Source organism: Sorex araneus, chromosome 6, assembly GCF_027595985.1.
Source record: "Sorex araneus isolate mSorAra2 chromosome 6, mSorAra2.pri, whole genome shotgun sequence".
In the NCBI taxonomy this organism is placed as follows: domain Eukaryota; kingdom Metazoa; phylum Chordata; class Mammalia; order Eulipotyphla; family Soricidae; genus Sorex; species Sorex araneus.
The window spans coordinates 165,885,185-165,899,841 of NC_073307.1; the positions used below are offsets into that span (position 1 = coordinate 165,885,185).

The 14,657-nt window shown below is 65.8% G+C and overlaps 1 protein-coding gene across 1 annotated transcript in view; it reads left to right on the forward strand.

Annotated features, from left to right (window-relative positions):
• The window catches only part of LRP5 (LDL receptor related protein 5), a 56,299-nt gene that overhangs the window by 28,510 nt on the left and 13,132 nt on the right, over positions 1-14,657 (forward strand). The window contains exons 6-14 of the mRNA XM_055141798.1: positions 139-535; positions 1,301-1,472; positions 1,925-2,141; positions 3,405-3,694; positions 4,801-5,027; positions 6,026-6,210; positions 8,383-8,706; positions 10,437-10,636; positions 14,053-14,261. Coding sequence (XP_054997773.1) covers positions 139-535; positions 1,301-1,472; positions 1,925-2,141; positions 3,405-3,694; positions 4,801-5,027; positions 6,026-6,210; positions 8,383-8,706; positions 10,437-10,636; positions 14,053-14,261 — 2,221 coding nt within the window. The remainder of the gene's footprint in view (positions 1-138; positions 536-1,300; positions 1,473-1,924; positions 2,142-3,404; positions 3,695-4,800; positions 5,028-6,025; positions 6,211-8,382; positions 8,707-10,436; positions 10,637-14,052; positions 14,262-14,657) is intronic.

Sequence of the window (14,657 nt, forward strand, 5' to 3'; positions counted from 1 at the left end):
CTGGGCGGAGGAGGTGGTGCCCGGGCTGTGTGTCCTGTGGCCGCTCACTCCGCCTCTCTGTGCCTCTGGGGGCCCGGGCCGTGGGGGCCTGCCTCGGGGGTCCGCGCGGTGCCTCTGAGCCCACCCGCGTGCCTGCAGGTGCGGAGGAGGTGCTGCTGCTGGCCCGGCGCACGGACCTGCGGCGGATCTCGCTGGACACGCCGGACTTCACGGACATGGTGCTGCAGGTGGCCGACGTCCGGCACGCCATCGCCATCGACTACGACCCGCTGGAGGGCCACGTGTACTGGACGGACGACGAGGTGCGCGCCATCCGCCGGGCGCGCCTGGACGGCTCCGGGGCGCAGACGCTGGTCAGCTCTGAGGTCAGCGACCCCGACGGCATTGCCGTGGACTGGGTGGCCCGGAACCTCTACTGGACGGACACGGGCACCGACCGCATCGAGGTCACGCGCCTCAACGGCACCTCCCGCAAGATCCTGGTGTCCGAGGACCTGGACGAGCCCCGTGCCATCGTGGTGCACCCCATGAGGGGGTGAGCGGCCCCCGCGTTCTGGAATGTTCTCCCACCCCGGGGCCCCAGCCAGGGCCCGTGGACGTGTCCTCGAATCCCCGGGCTCTCGGCTGCCCTTCCGGGAGCCTGGTGGGCCGTGGGGCCGTGGCTCACCCCGGCGTCTCATCCCGGCGCTCTCTCCCTCCTGCTTAGCCGGGGGTTTAAGGGAGGGGCCGGGCCCACACAGCAGGAGGTCTGGTTGCCCCCGGCCATCTGGTTCCAAGTATTTTGGGGCTCCGTGAACCCCAGAGCTGGGCAGTCTGTGCCGGACCCTGGTGGAGACGCCCCATCCCCCTAACGCAGGGGGACAGCTGGCCAGGGGCTTGCCCAGGGAAGGCGGGGGAGAGATGAGGCTGTGGGGGACCCCTGTCCGGGTGGGGGGCTGGAAGGACAGGCAGTGCAGCCCCGAAGCTGCGGAAGGCGTGGGGGAGGGCCAGGGCGGTGGGAAGTGGCTCCCTGTGTTTCGAGGGGCTGTGAGGGCCGAGTCCCAGGTGCCCCCCCCCAGTGAGTCTGAGTCCGGTGGTGAGGGGGGGGTCACAGGCAGGGGTGGGAGCAGTGGCCCCCAGCCGGACCTCGAGCTGACTTCACACCCCAGCTGCCCCCAGGCCCTGATGCCGCCTCCGCCCCCAGGGCTCGGCCCCCAGCCCCGAGACCCGGGGCCTGTGCGCATGCGCGCTGCCCACCCCGGGCACCTGGTCCGGGGGGCCGCCTTCCCTGGAGGGCTCACGGGCTTCGCTTCTCCTGCAGCCTCATGTACTGGACCGACTGGGGGGAGCACCCCAAGATCGAGTGCGCCAGCCTGGATGGGCAGGACAGGCGCGTGCTGGTCAACACGTCTCTGGGCTGGCCCAACGGCCTGGCCCTGGACCTGCAGGAGGGGAAGCTGTACTGGGGCGACGCCAAGACGGACAAGATTGAGGTGGGTGGTGCCTGCTGCTCCCCCCACCAGGGCTGGGTTCCCCCCACCGCCGCTGCTCGGGTGACTGGGGCAGCAAACGGGCCTTGGGTGTCCGGGGAACCACCCAGACCCGGAGCTGAAGCGATGGGGTCACTTCAGCCGTGGGGGCGGTGCTGGGGGCTGGGTCTGGGGGCTCCTTCCCAAGCCCGTGGACTTGCGTGGGTGACCCCAGAGACTCACAGGACTGTGCACCCCAGGTTCTGCGAGCCAACACAACTGCTGTGGGTGGTCCTCTGTTGCGTGGGCCCCCTTGGTGGGCCTCTGTTGCGTGGACCCCCTTGGTGGGCCTCCGTTGTGGGAGCCATCTGGGTCCTGTTGGTCCCGGCTTGTGCAGTGCTCGGGGAGCGCGGGGGGCTCCTGCCCTCCTGGGGGGGGGGGCCGCCCCATCCCGACCTGTGTGTCCGGCCCCGCAGGTGATCAACGTGGACGGCACGAAGAGGCGGACGCTGCTGGAGGACAAGCTGCCGCACATCTTTGGCTTCACGCTGCTCGGGGACTTCATCTACTGGACCGACTGGCAGAGGCGCAGCATCGAGCGCGTGCACAAGGTCAAGGCCAGCCGCGACGTCATCGTCGACCAGCTGCCCGACCTCATGGGGCTCAAAGCCGTGAACGTGGCCAAGGTGCTCGGTGAGTCCGGGGCGGGGTTGGGGGGAGGGCAGGCGGTGGGCCGGCAGCGGGTCTGGGCTGCTGGGGAATGGTTTCGGGGGACGAGGCCCAGTGCCCGGTCGGGCTGTGGACGGGGCTCGGTGCACGGCCACCATGGCAGGGCCGGGAATGGGGCGGTGGGCTCTGGGCACAGAGGGGGGCTGGGGGCGTGAGCAGAGGGTGGAGAGATGTGGGGGGAGAGTAACGGGTGGCGCGGGGATGTGGGTGGGTGGGGGGTGGGTGAGAATGGGTGGCTTTGTGGGTGGGTGGGTGGGTGGTCAAATGGGCGGTGGGTGGGTCAGTGGAGCTGTTCAATGTTTGCCTTCAAGTTAGAGCTGGCGGATGACACCCCCTCTGCTGTGCCCCAGTTTCAGTCGCACGTTAGTGGGATCCGGAAGCTTTAGAATAGGGTTGGTCGGGGCCGGAGCAATAGCACAGCGGGTAGGGCGTTTGCCTTGCTCGTGGCCAACCCGGGTTCGATTCCCAGTATCCCATAGGGTCCCCTGAGCACTGCCAGGAGTGATTTCTGAGTGCAGAGCCAGGAGGAACCACTGAGCATCACCGGGTGTGACCCAACAAGCAAAAAAAAAAAAAGAATAGGGTTGGTCATTTGTGCTTGGAACTAGGGAGCCGCTGGACATGGGGGCTCACCAGTTGGGGTCCCTGAGTGACAGCCTGGAGGTGGGGCTGGGAGGGGATGGGCGGGGCAGGGCGGGGTGGGGAGGGCCCTGTCCTGGCCCCCGCACCCCTGTACGAGTGAGAATGGCGAGGGGGCACCTCCCTGTGCCATGGGGCCTGGGGGCTCAGCAGGGAGGGACCTGCTTGCGGGGACTGGGGGCGTCTCACGAGTTTAGGGCCTGGGGTGTGCGGTGGCCATTGTGTCCCTGGCACCCGAGCTCCGCTCAGGAGACGGGTCGGGGTTCCTCGCCTGCTCCTGTCCTCCCCGCTCCTCCTCCACCCCCGCTCAGGGCCCATCCTCTGGCCGTGGGGTGGGTCACCCCTCCAGCTTGCGGTGTGGACGGAGGGAACGAGCCAAGGCCCAGGGGCCACCGTATTGCAGTGACCTTCGTCGCCCCCTCTCAGCGCCGGGTCCCAGAGGGCATGACCCCGAGCCCCCTGACCCATCCTCCCCCGTGCCCCTGCCCCTGGAGGCATGACCCCGACCACCCACCCGTACTGCGGGCCACATCCCCCCCCCCCCCGCGTGCGCGGTGCCCAGCCTGGGCTCACGTGTGCGTCCTGCAGGGACCAACCCGTGCGCCGACCGGAACGGCGGCTGCAGCCACCTCTGCTTCTTCACGCCGCGCGCCACCAAGTGCGGCTGCCCCATCGGGCTGGAGCTGCTGGGCGACCTGCGCACGTGCGTGGTGCCCGAGGCCTTCCTGGTGTTCACCAGCCGCGCCGCCGTGCACCGGATCTCGCTGGAGACCAGCAACAACGAGGTGGCCATCCCGCTCACGGGCGTCAAGGAGGCCTCCGCGCTCGACTTCGACGTGGCCGACAACCGCATCTACTGGACGGACGTGGGCCTGAAGGTGGGTGCGGAGTCCCTGGCCCCGGCCCCTGCCACGGGGCCCGTGTCCCGCTCGGAGTGGGGTGTCCCGTGGGCGCGCAGTGGTGGCGCGGGGACGTCCTTGTCTGGGGGGCGGAGCCACGGCCTGGACTCCACGCGTGGGGCTGCAGAGACCCGGGTGGGCGCCCCGAGGGATCCTGGGGCGTGTGAGTCCCCAGGGACATAATCAAGGCGATTATTGATTATAATGATCAATAATTAAGTGTGGCCGCCCCGTCCCTGCACCCCTGGACTTGGCCCAACCCCCTCCTCGCACCCTCTAAAATCATGCTCCTGGGGCTGGAGCGATAGCACAGCGGGTAGGGCGTTTGCACGCGGCCAGCCCGGGTTCGAATCCCAGCATCCCATATGGTCCCCTGAGCACCGCCAGGAGTTAATTCCTGAGGGCAGAGCCAGGAGTAACCCCTGTGCATCGCCGGGTGTGACCCAAAAGCAAAAAATAAATAAATAAATAAATAAATAAATAAATAAATAAATAAATAAATAAAAGAAAGAGGGGCCAGAGCTGTAGCACAGCAGGGTGGGCATTTGCTTTGCACATGGAGGACCCGGGTTCGATCCCCCGGCATCCCACATGGTCCCCTGAACCCCACTAGGAGGGACCCCTGAGCAGAGTCAGGAGTAAGTCCTGAGCCCGCCAGGTTTGGACCCCAAGCCAAAATAAATAAAAAAGGAGGAAGTGTCTCACAGGTGCCATCTGGGCTGTGGGGGCCACTCAGCTCTCGAGGCCGGAGCCCCTGGGTGGCCCCGAGCACTGTTGGGTGTGGCCCAGTCACCCCCACACCTCCAGGAGGGGCCCCGAGCCGCCCAGTTAACAAACCGAAGCACCATGCTTGGCCCATCCCTACCCCCGTGCGCCCTGCCCTCTGCCCTCTGCCCTGCCCTCCTGCTTGGATGCTCTGACGGGTTCTTTGGAGTTTTCCCGTCCCAGGCACTCTGTGAACCTGGGGACGGGCCCGCCGCCCTCTCTCCGCCCAGCTCTGTGCTGTGGCCTTCCGCGTGCTGATGCTAAGCGGAGGGTCCGGCCGTGGGCGGGAGGCCGGCGCTGACCCCCCTTCCCGCCCCCAGACCATCAGCCGTGCCTTCCTGAACGGCAGCTCCGTGGAGCACGTGGTGCAGTTCGGCCTCGACTACCCCGAGGGCATGGCCCTGGACTGGATGGGCAAGAACCTGTACTGGGCCGACACCGGGACCAACAGGATCGAGGTGGCGCGGCTGGACGGCCAGTTCCGGCAGGTCCTCGTCTGGAAGGACCTGGACAACCCGCGCTCTCTGGCCCTGGACCCCACCCGAGGGTGAGGGCCGTGGGTGCGTGCTTGGGGTGGGCGCGTGTGCCGGGGCCCCCGGTGGTGCTGTGTCCTGGGGGCTGAGGCCCTGTGGTCTGTGGTCCTCGGGGTGGGTGGAGAAGAGCCCGTGGCTGCCCTGCCGCCCCGCGGTGACCGTTGCCAGCTGGCAGACGGGCCCGGCCCTGGCCTCGCCCCACCCGGGCTCGCCCTCGCTCAGCCTGTCAGGGAGGGATGGTGTCGGCACGCGGCACCCAGAAGGCGCCAGGCCTGGGGAGAAGGCGGGAGAGGCTTCTGGGGGGTGTCCGGGCCGCTCAGGGACGGAGGGACGGACACACTGAGGGACTGAGGGACAGACACACTGAGGGATGGAGGGACAGACACATTGAGGGATGGAGGGACAGACACACCGAGGGACGGACACACTGAGGGACAGAGGGAGAGACACATCGAGGGACAGAAGGACAGACACACCGAGGGACAGAGGGACAGACACACCGAGGGACAGAGGGACAGACACACCGAGGGACAGAGGGACAGACACACTGAGGGACAGAGGGACAGACACACCAAGGGACTGAGAGACGGAGGGACACCTGCCCACCGGCCGGCTTCTACCCGCGTTTCCGGTTTGCCCTTGTGCTTCTGGCGTTTCGTGTCTGGAGTCCCCACATCCGGCCGTGTCCCGCCCGTGTCCTGCCCGTGTCCCTGGTGCCTGCCCCTGCCTCCGCCAAGTGCGCCCGGCTGACGCTTCCCAGACTCCGGGAGGCTCCATGGCTGTGGCCAGGGCGGGTCCTCACGGTCGGTGCCCGGGTCAGGGCGGGCCGCCGTGTGCCGCTGTGTGCCCGGGCACCCCTGAGGGGAGGGACGTGGGGGACAGTGGCCGCGTCCTGGCTGCTTCTGGAACCCGCGTCTGCCCTCGGCTCTGTGGGGAGCGGGAGGACGGGGCCCGTTCACCGAGTCGGGGCGCGTCAGCCCCCGTCACCGCGCGGCCCCGTGTCTCCCGCCAGCTACCTCTACTGGACCGAGTGGGGCGGGAAGCCCCGCATCGTGCGGGCCTGCATGGACGGCAGCGGCGCCGTGACGCTGGTGGACAAGGTCGGCCGCGCCAACGACCTCACCATCGACTACGCCGACCAGCGCCTCTACTGGACCGACCTGGACACCAACATGATCGAGTCCTCCGACATGCTGGGTGAGGCCCGCGCCCGCCCGGCCCTGGCTCTGTAACTGACGCCACTCCACTGGCGGGGAAACTGAGGCAGCGCCTCAGACCCTGGGCCAGTGTCATTGACCCCAAGGCCCAGGGAGTGTCCAGCCACCTGGGGCCAGCCCCGGGGTGCCTGGACAGCAAGGGGCAGAGGGGCGCTTCGCCGGGGCGCCTTGGCTGTGGCTGCCGGTTGAGCTGGCCTCGTCCCCGGTGGCCACTGCCCGCAGTCAGCGACACACCAGCCCCGCCCGGGGAAACTTGGCCACGGCACCGCTGGGGGCCCCCCAGGCCAAGCACAGGGAGCGTCACTTGGCCTCCGTGTGGCATCTGTGGAGCATGACCGGGGACGCTGGGGGCCATCCTGGCACTGCCACTCACTTGCTGTGTGACCTTAGTTGGTTCCTTAACCTCTCTGTGCCCCGGTCCTTATCCCTAGAGGCCTGAGGTGTTGTCTTGAGCACTTAGCACAGGACAGAAATGCACTCCCGGCCCGCCCCTGGGTGTGTGCCATGCGTGCAGGTGTGTGCCATGTGTGCAGCTGTGTACAAACATGTGAAGGTGTGTGCAGAAGATTGCTGGCATGTGCGGTGTGTGCAGGCATGTGGTAGCATGTGCTGGTGTGTGTAGGCGTGCGCCAGCCCGTGCAGGTGATCGCTGGCATATGCCGGTGTGTGTGCTGGTGTATGCAGGCGTGTTCTGCCGTGTGCTGGTGTGCAGGTGTGTGCTGGCGTGTGCGAGTGCAGGTGTGTTCACATGTGTGTGGGGTCAGCGTTCTTCATGACATTCTCTGTAGTGATGTAACAGTCAGCTTCGCCCCTTTCTGGAGTCCAGAAGTCTGTGAAAAGAAGTGATTGATCGATGGCCCTGATTTCCCTGCCCTGATCAATATCCCCAGGGCCAGATTTCTTTCCAGTCCCTGAGCATTTTTTAAGATTTAAAGATTTTGATTTGGAACCAGAGTGATAGCACAGTGGGTGGGGCGTTTGCCTTTCACGCAGCTGACCAGGTTCGACCCCTGGCATCCCATATGGTCCCCCACGTACCGCCAGGAGCAATTCCTGAGGGTAGAGCCAGGAGAAACCCCTGAGTATTGCCGGGTGTGGCCCCAAAAAGTCAAAAATAAAATATTGATATTTACAAATAAATATTCTGGGACGAGAAAGAGAGTAGGGGGCATTAAAGCACTTGCATCCGATGGTTTGACCACTGTGTGATCCCCCAGCCAGGGGTGGGCCTGACCACCGCTGGGTGTGGGCCAAACACCTAGCGAAAAGAATAAGCACTGACGGGGGTGTTGTGTGAGGACAGAACCCAGTGATTCATGAAGCCCTGGGTCGGCCCCTGGCACCTCGTGCCCTCCCCCCAGCACCCCTCGATCGCCAGACGGGGAGATTAGAGGTCCTGGAGTGAAGCCAGTTTTCCGGGTTCCCGTGTGGTCGGGGGCGGCGTGGGCGGCCAGGACGGGGCGTGCTGCGGGCACTCTTGAGCTTCGGATGCAAGGTTCTTACTGTGATGGACACAGGAAGGTGAGAGCAGCCCTCAGGGCCAGGGGAGGGCGTGTGTGTGTGCAGACAGCCGGGGCACGGCCTGCCCTCGACGCCTGGGCGACCGATGCCCTCACAGCCAGTCTAGAACTTTCTACCAGTGCTCTCGCCCCGTACGTCGGTAGCACCTGACTTCACTCCATCAGGTCCGAGACTCCGCCCGTGGTCCTGTCCTTCTGGGCCAGGGGCTGCACCTGGTGCCAGGCAGGCAGCGACAGGGGGCCAGGGGCGGCCTGAGGCCTGAGCGGGAGGACCGTGGGCGACCCAGGCTGGCTCCCCGGCACCCCCTGTGGTTCCCTGGGCCTCACCGGGAGTCAGCCCTGAGCATCACCGGGTGTGACGCTGAAGCAAAACCCCCGGGGCCTGGCGCGTGCGGCGTCTTCCCGGCCCCTTCCCGGGCTGCCGCTTCGTCTCCCGGGTCTCCTAGCACAGGCGAGCGCGGACGCCTCAGCCAGCCGTGTGTGCTCGGGGTTCCCGGGCCCCGCCGCCATCCAGGGTAGGCGTGGGGCGCGGCTGCCCACCCGCACCCCTGCCCGGCTTCCGAAGCGGCCACAGGCTCGGCGGGGCCGGCCTGCGTGCCAGGCTGAGTGAGATCTTGCCGCGTCCCCGACAGGCCAGGACCGGGTCGTGATCGCCGACGACCTCCCGCACCCCTTCGGCCTGACGCAGTACAGCGACTACATCTACTGGACGGACTGGAACCTGCACAGCATCGAGCGGGCCGACAAGACCAGCGGCCGGAACCGCACCCTCATCCAGGGCCACCTGGACTTCGTGATGGACATCCTGGTCTTCCACTCCTCCCGCCAGGATGGCGTGAACGACTGCGTGCACGGCAACGGGCACTGTGGGCAGCTGTGCCTGGCCGTGCCCGGCGGCCACCGCTGCGGCTGTGCCTCGCACTACACGCTGGACCCCAGCAGCCGCAACTGCAGCCGTAAGTGGCTCCGTGACGCCCCGCGCCCCCGCCCCACCCGCCACACCGGCGGGAGAGGAGTTCCTGACCGGGGCGGGGGAGGGCGCCCCTTGGGGCACGTGGACAGTGGGGCAGGTCGCGCACTGCACCGTATGACGTGACCGAGTGGCCCAGGCTGGGTCACTGGGGGGCCGTGGAGCTTCATGCTGACCCTGGAGGGGCCGGACCATTCTGGGTAGACCCAGCCCAGGGGGAGCCTCATCTTGGCTCCCTAATGCGTAGGTGCCTCCTCGCACAGAGATGCCTAGGAAGCCACCCCGAGCCACACAGCGCTAAGGTTGGAATCCAGTCTCTTCCCTTGGCCTCACGTGTCCTGGTGAACGGTCCGTCTCCCTGGGATTTGAGGAGGCCCCGAGCAGCCCCCGCTCCCCTAAGACACAGGCACAGCAGCTGCCACGCGAGCCTTGGGGCCCGGCCTGCCTGGTCCCCACCCGTGGGGGGATGGGACTCCCGGGGTACCGGGGCCTGATCCAGAGCCTTCGCCCCACTCCGGGGCCCGCCTTGAAGACCCCCACAGAACGCAGTTCCCGTGCTCTGCTGGCCACCTTGGGGTGACCACTCGCTCCACCTGCCCCACGGTCACTCCTTAACAGTGTCCCCCCCCCACTCAGGGCCTCCAGCACCCCCGGACGAGTTTTTTTGTCCAGGCAGGGGCACGCCTGGGGTCCAGCCTGGTGTGTACACGTGAGATGTTTCAGATTGTAAGACCAGTTCCCGGGGGCACGTGGACCCCGGCACCTCGACCCGTGGTTCGAGCATTCTGTGCCCTTGGACAGCAGCTATTGCCCCCCCCCAGTCCTGCGCGTGCACACGCACATGCACACACACACACACACACACTGTGCTCGCCCCATTGCTTTCTCGGATTTTGATAATTTGCAATAAATTTATTGCCACTTCTGTGTGGGAGCGATAGCACAGCGGTAGGGCGTTTGCCTTGCATGCAGCCAACCTGGGTTTGATTCCTCCACCCCTCTCGGAGGGCCCGGCAGGGTACAGAGAGTATCTCGCACGCACGGCAGAGCCTGGCAAGCTACCAGTGGTGTATTCGATATGCCAAACACAGTAACAACAAGTCTCACAATGGAGATGTTATTGGTGCCCGCTCGAGCAAATCGATGAGCAATGGGATGATAGGACAGTGACAGGACAGTCTGTGGTGAGAGAAGGGAGGATGTTGCCAGCGGTGCTCATGGAGCCTGGGGTCCTCCTGGGATGCTCCGTGCTGGGGCCCAGCCTCTCTCTGGGGCCCCCCTGACTGTAGGCAGCCTGGCGGGGGCGGAGGGGCGTGCATTCTGGGTGCTGAACTCGGGGCCTCATGCACGTGTTGTAGCCCTTTTAGCTACCATTTTCCCCACCCCTTGCATTTTACTTTTCTTCCATGTCGGCTATGGGGCACACCTGCCAGTGCTCCGAGACTGCTCCTGGCACGGTGCTCCCGGGTCTCTCTGTGTGGGACCAGGGACCCAGCGCTGGCCTCGACTATGCAGAGCCTTTGGGCGTTAGCAGGAACACAGGCTCGTTTGTAGTACCAGGACCAGGGATGCAGACGCGGCCTGGACGGTCCCCCTGCTGCCCCCGCAGGCCAGCGGGCCCCCATGAGAGCCCCTGACTGCGTCCGCTAGCTGGTCACTTCCGAGTCTGCCCTCGGCTCCCGGCCCTGACCGCGGCCCCTCTGCTCCTCCCTCCAGCGCCCACCACCTTCCTGCTGTTCAGCCAGAAGGGCGCCATCAGCCGCATGATCCCCGACGACCAGCAGAGCCCCGACCTCGTCCTGCCCCTGCACGGGCTGCGCAATGTCCGGGCCATGGACTACGACCCGCTGGACAGGTTCATCTACTGGGTGGACGGGCGGCAGAACATCAAGCGGGCCAAGGACGACGGTACCCAGGCAAGTGTCACCATGCGGCTGGACCCTGCTGCAGGCTGCCTGACACGGGGGCTGCTCTGGCCGGGCTCCGGGCCGGGAGGGGGCTTCTTGTTTTCCTATTTCCAGGGGTTACGCGTGGGCTTGGCAGTTTGCCCGCGGCGTCTGGGGATCATAGTGGGACACCTCACGCTTTCCCCAGCCCCTGCCCCTGCGGCTGGCATGGAGGGGGAGGCTGGTGGTCTGAGCTGGGGGCCGGGAGGAGGGACGGGACGTGTCTCCTCCTCTCCTGTTTTCCTGGCCCGTTAGAATGTGTAGAGCAAGGATGTAGTTGGACACTGGGGTTTTTCCACGCCCCCAGAAGGGCTGCGTTTGCGTGTCAGGGCCTCCCGGCCCCGTGGCCACCGACAGGCGTTGCCAGCAGACACTGGCAGTCAGCTGGGAGCCCTGGACAGGCGTCAAGGCTTTCGGGACCTGGCATTTTGTCGAGTGGTCGGGCAGGGTGGAAGCCGTGGTCATCCCGTGGGATCTGGGCCCTCTCGGCCCAGCGATGCGGAAAAGCTGGGGAGACTTGGGGAAGGTGCTGGTGTCTGTGGCCTTGGCTGCCTGGACCCTGAGCAGGTGGCTCTGAGCTTAGCGTAGCTGGGCGTGGCTTGCCGCTGCAGGGCGTGGTTTAAACCTGTTGGGCGTGGCTTGCCGCTACTGGGCGTGGTCTAAACTTGTTTGGCGTGGCTTGCCGCTGCTGGGCGTGGTTTAAACCTGTTGGGCGTGGCTCGCCGCTACTGGGCGTGGTCTAAACTTGTTGGGCGCGGCTTGCCGCTGCTGGGCGTGGTTTAAACCTGTTGGGCATGGCTTGCCACTTCTGGCCGTGGTTTACTGCTGCTGGCTGTGGCTTGCCTCTACTGGGCTTGGTTTACTGATGCTGGGCGTGGCTTGCCGGTACTGGGCGTGGTTTACTGCTGCTAGGCGTGGCTTGCCCCTGCCGGGCGTGGTTTAAACCTGTTGGGTGTGGCTTGCCGCTGCTGGGCGTGGTTTACTGCTGCCGGGCATGGTTCAACTCTGCTGGGCGTGGTCGACTGCTGGGGGGGCGGGGAAGAGGAGGAGGGTTCACCATCACTCACCCAAGGGCAAAGTCAGCCATTCACAGGTTGGGTCCTTGGTTGAGCGCGACAGGCTGGTGCTGGGTGGGGAGTGGAGCTTTGCATCTGGCAGCCAGACAGGCCTGTTGAATCCGTGATTCCTAGGAGGAGGGGGCGGGAGGGGAGTGGAGGCTGTGGCTCCCTGCAGGGAGAATTTCTGGTGCAAATTGCCTCAGGACCCCGCAGAGCAGTGTCAGGGGAAGCAAGAACCCTTGGATGGACTTCTGGGCGTCCACCTAGTGTGGAGAGCCAGCACCCCCTCTGTGTTTCATTAAGGGCGCCCACCGGGTGTTTGAAATCCTCCCCTTGGTTCTTTTTTCTAAACTGCATTCGGTGGTGCTTGGGGGATCTGGATTCATACCCCGGCCCCCCGCATGCAAAGCCTGCACCAGGCCCCATTATTTTTATTGAAAATACACCGCACATGGTATTAGCCACTCAGCTGAGACTTTGGAGGAGCCCTGCTCAGCCGCTCAGGGCAGTGAGGTGGGCTCTCCCGCGCAGACCCGGCACTCCAGCCTCCAGCCTCACTCCCTGGACCCCCTTTCAGCCATCCACTATGTGGGAAACACCCACCCACGATTCACAGTGCCATCCAGCTGTGTCCACTACCCATCCCAGAGCCTGTCCCCTTCCCCACCCCCATGGTCCTCCTCTGGCCCTCACTGCGCCCCGGCCTGCTGACTTCCAGACGTCACAGACTGGGGCCTGTGTCTGACGCCGCAGACATCCTCCAGGCTCCTCCGTGGGAGCAGCTGAGAGCGTCCTGCTAGCACCGGGCTGTGCCAGGCAGGCCCGTCTGGCCACATGGCGGCTGCCCTGCGCTCCCCTGCTGGGCTCCTGGAGAAGGGAGCCCCAGGCCTCGAGTCTGCTAGGGGGGAAAGTATTGCTTCCAGCTTAGAGAGTGGAGGTGAAGGGGCCAGAGCATAGGACAGCAGGGAGGGCGCTGGCCTTGCACGTGGCCAACCCAGGTTTGATCCTGGCATCCCATATTGTCCCCAGAGCACTCCCAGGAGTGATTCCTGGGCACAGAGCCAGGAGTAACTCCCAGCATCACTGGGTGGTGTGGCCCAACAACCAAAACCAAAACCAAACAAATTGGAATTTGGGGGCCAAAGTGCTAGTGCAGTGGGGAGAGCACCTGCCTTGGTGATGCCGATCCACGTTACATCCCTGGCACACATGTGGGGGCCTGAGCTCCGCCAGGAGTGACCCCTGAGCCGGGAGTCAGCCCCGGGTGCAGAGCCAGGAGTGACCTCTGAGCACAGAGCCAGGAGTGACCCCTGAGCACAGAGCCGGGAGTCAGCCCTGAGCACAGAGCCGGGAGTCAGCCCTGAGCACAGAGCCAGGAGTGAGCCCTGAGCACAGAGCCAGGGGTGACCCTGAGCACAGAGCTGTGAGTCAGCCCTGAGTGCAGAGCTGGGAGTGACCCCTGAGCACAGAGCCGGGAGTGAGCCCTGAGCACAGGTGGGTGAGGCCTAAAAAACAAAAATAAAAGAGAAGAAATTGGGGGCTGGAGCAATAGCACAGCGGGTAGGGCATTTGCCTTGCACGCGGCCGACCCGGGTTCAAGTCCCAGCATCCTATATGGTCCCCTGAGCACCGCCAGGAGTAATTCCTGCGTGCAGAGCCAGGAGTAACTCCTGAGCATCTCCGGGTGTGACCCAAAATACAAAAAAAAGGAAAAAAAAAAGAAGAAACTGGAGTTGGGGTTTTGTCCAGCTGGCCAACCCTGGGGAGTTTGCCCCCACTTTTGGGGGCCTCTCAAGTGGTGTCCAGCAGCTTGGGACCCCTTTCAGGATGAGGGTGCCATGTGAGGGCCCCCAGGGCCACACCACACAGTGCCCGGGGGTCGAACCCAACTGACTCCTCCTGTGCTGTTGCCCCTCCCCTGTGCGTGCTTTGTGACCTGTCCCCATGGAGACTCAGCCAGTGCAGGGGTGGCCGTCCCCACATCCTGCACCCCAGCTGCCCAACTTGGTGGGTCTGGGGAACGGGAAGTGACTGCTGGGATGGAGCCCAGCCCGGACACAACTTAAGGAATGTGGAGACAAACGCGGCCCTTAGCCGGGCTCAGGCTGGGACCCAGGGCCAGCTGCTGCGCGGGCTGCCCAGGGCGGGGGAGGGGAGGGGCATCAGCCCCCACCCTGTCTCAGTGTAGAAACCAGGTCCCTTTGAGGGCAGGTGGTTGGGGTGCCGAGCGGCGGCGGGTGAGGTGCGGGCTGTGCCCCCGTGGGTGGTGGGTCGGGTTCCCGGGGCCCTGGGCTGCGGCGGGCTCTGAGGGGTGCCCCTCTCTTGCAGCCCGCCCTCCTGACCGCCCCGAGCCCCGGCCAGAGCCCCGACCGGCAGCCCCACGACCTCAGCCTGGACATCTACAGCCGCACCCTCTTCTGGACGTGCGAGGTCACCAACAGCATCAACGTGCTGCGGCTGGACGGGGGCACCGTGGGCGTGGTGCTGCGCGGGGAGCGAGACCGGCCCCGGGCCATCGCCGTCAATGCCGAGCGCGGGTGCGAGGGGCGGGGCCGTGCGGGGGCGGGGGGCGGTCCCCGGTGGGCTTCTCCAAGGGCCTGGCCAGGGCGCTGGAGCTGGCCCGAGCACATGGACACAGGGACAGGGGTCGGCCTGCGAGGCGCGGCCGGGCCGTCAGTTCTGGTTCTCGTCACCGTGGAGGAGAAAGACCCTCCCCTGGGTCCCCGGGAGGCCGGGGTCGCCCTCGCAGCCATCCCCCCCGCCCCCCCCCCCCCCCCGAGCTGGGGCACCTTTCTGGGTACAGCTTCCATGCCCTTCTTTCCTGGAGGTCTCTGAGGCTCCCCAGGCGGCGAGTGCGGGGTCGGGCACGGCTCGTGTGTGCTGGCAGGGGATGGCGTGGCTGGGGCAGGTACAGGGGTTGGGCAGGCCCTGTT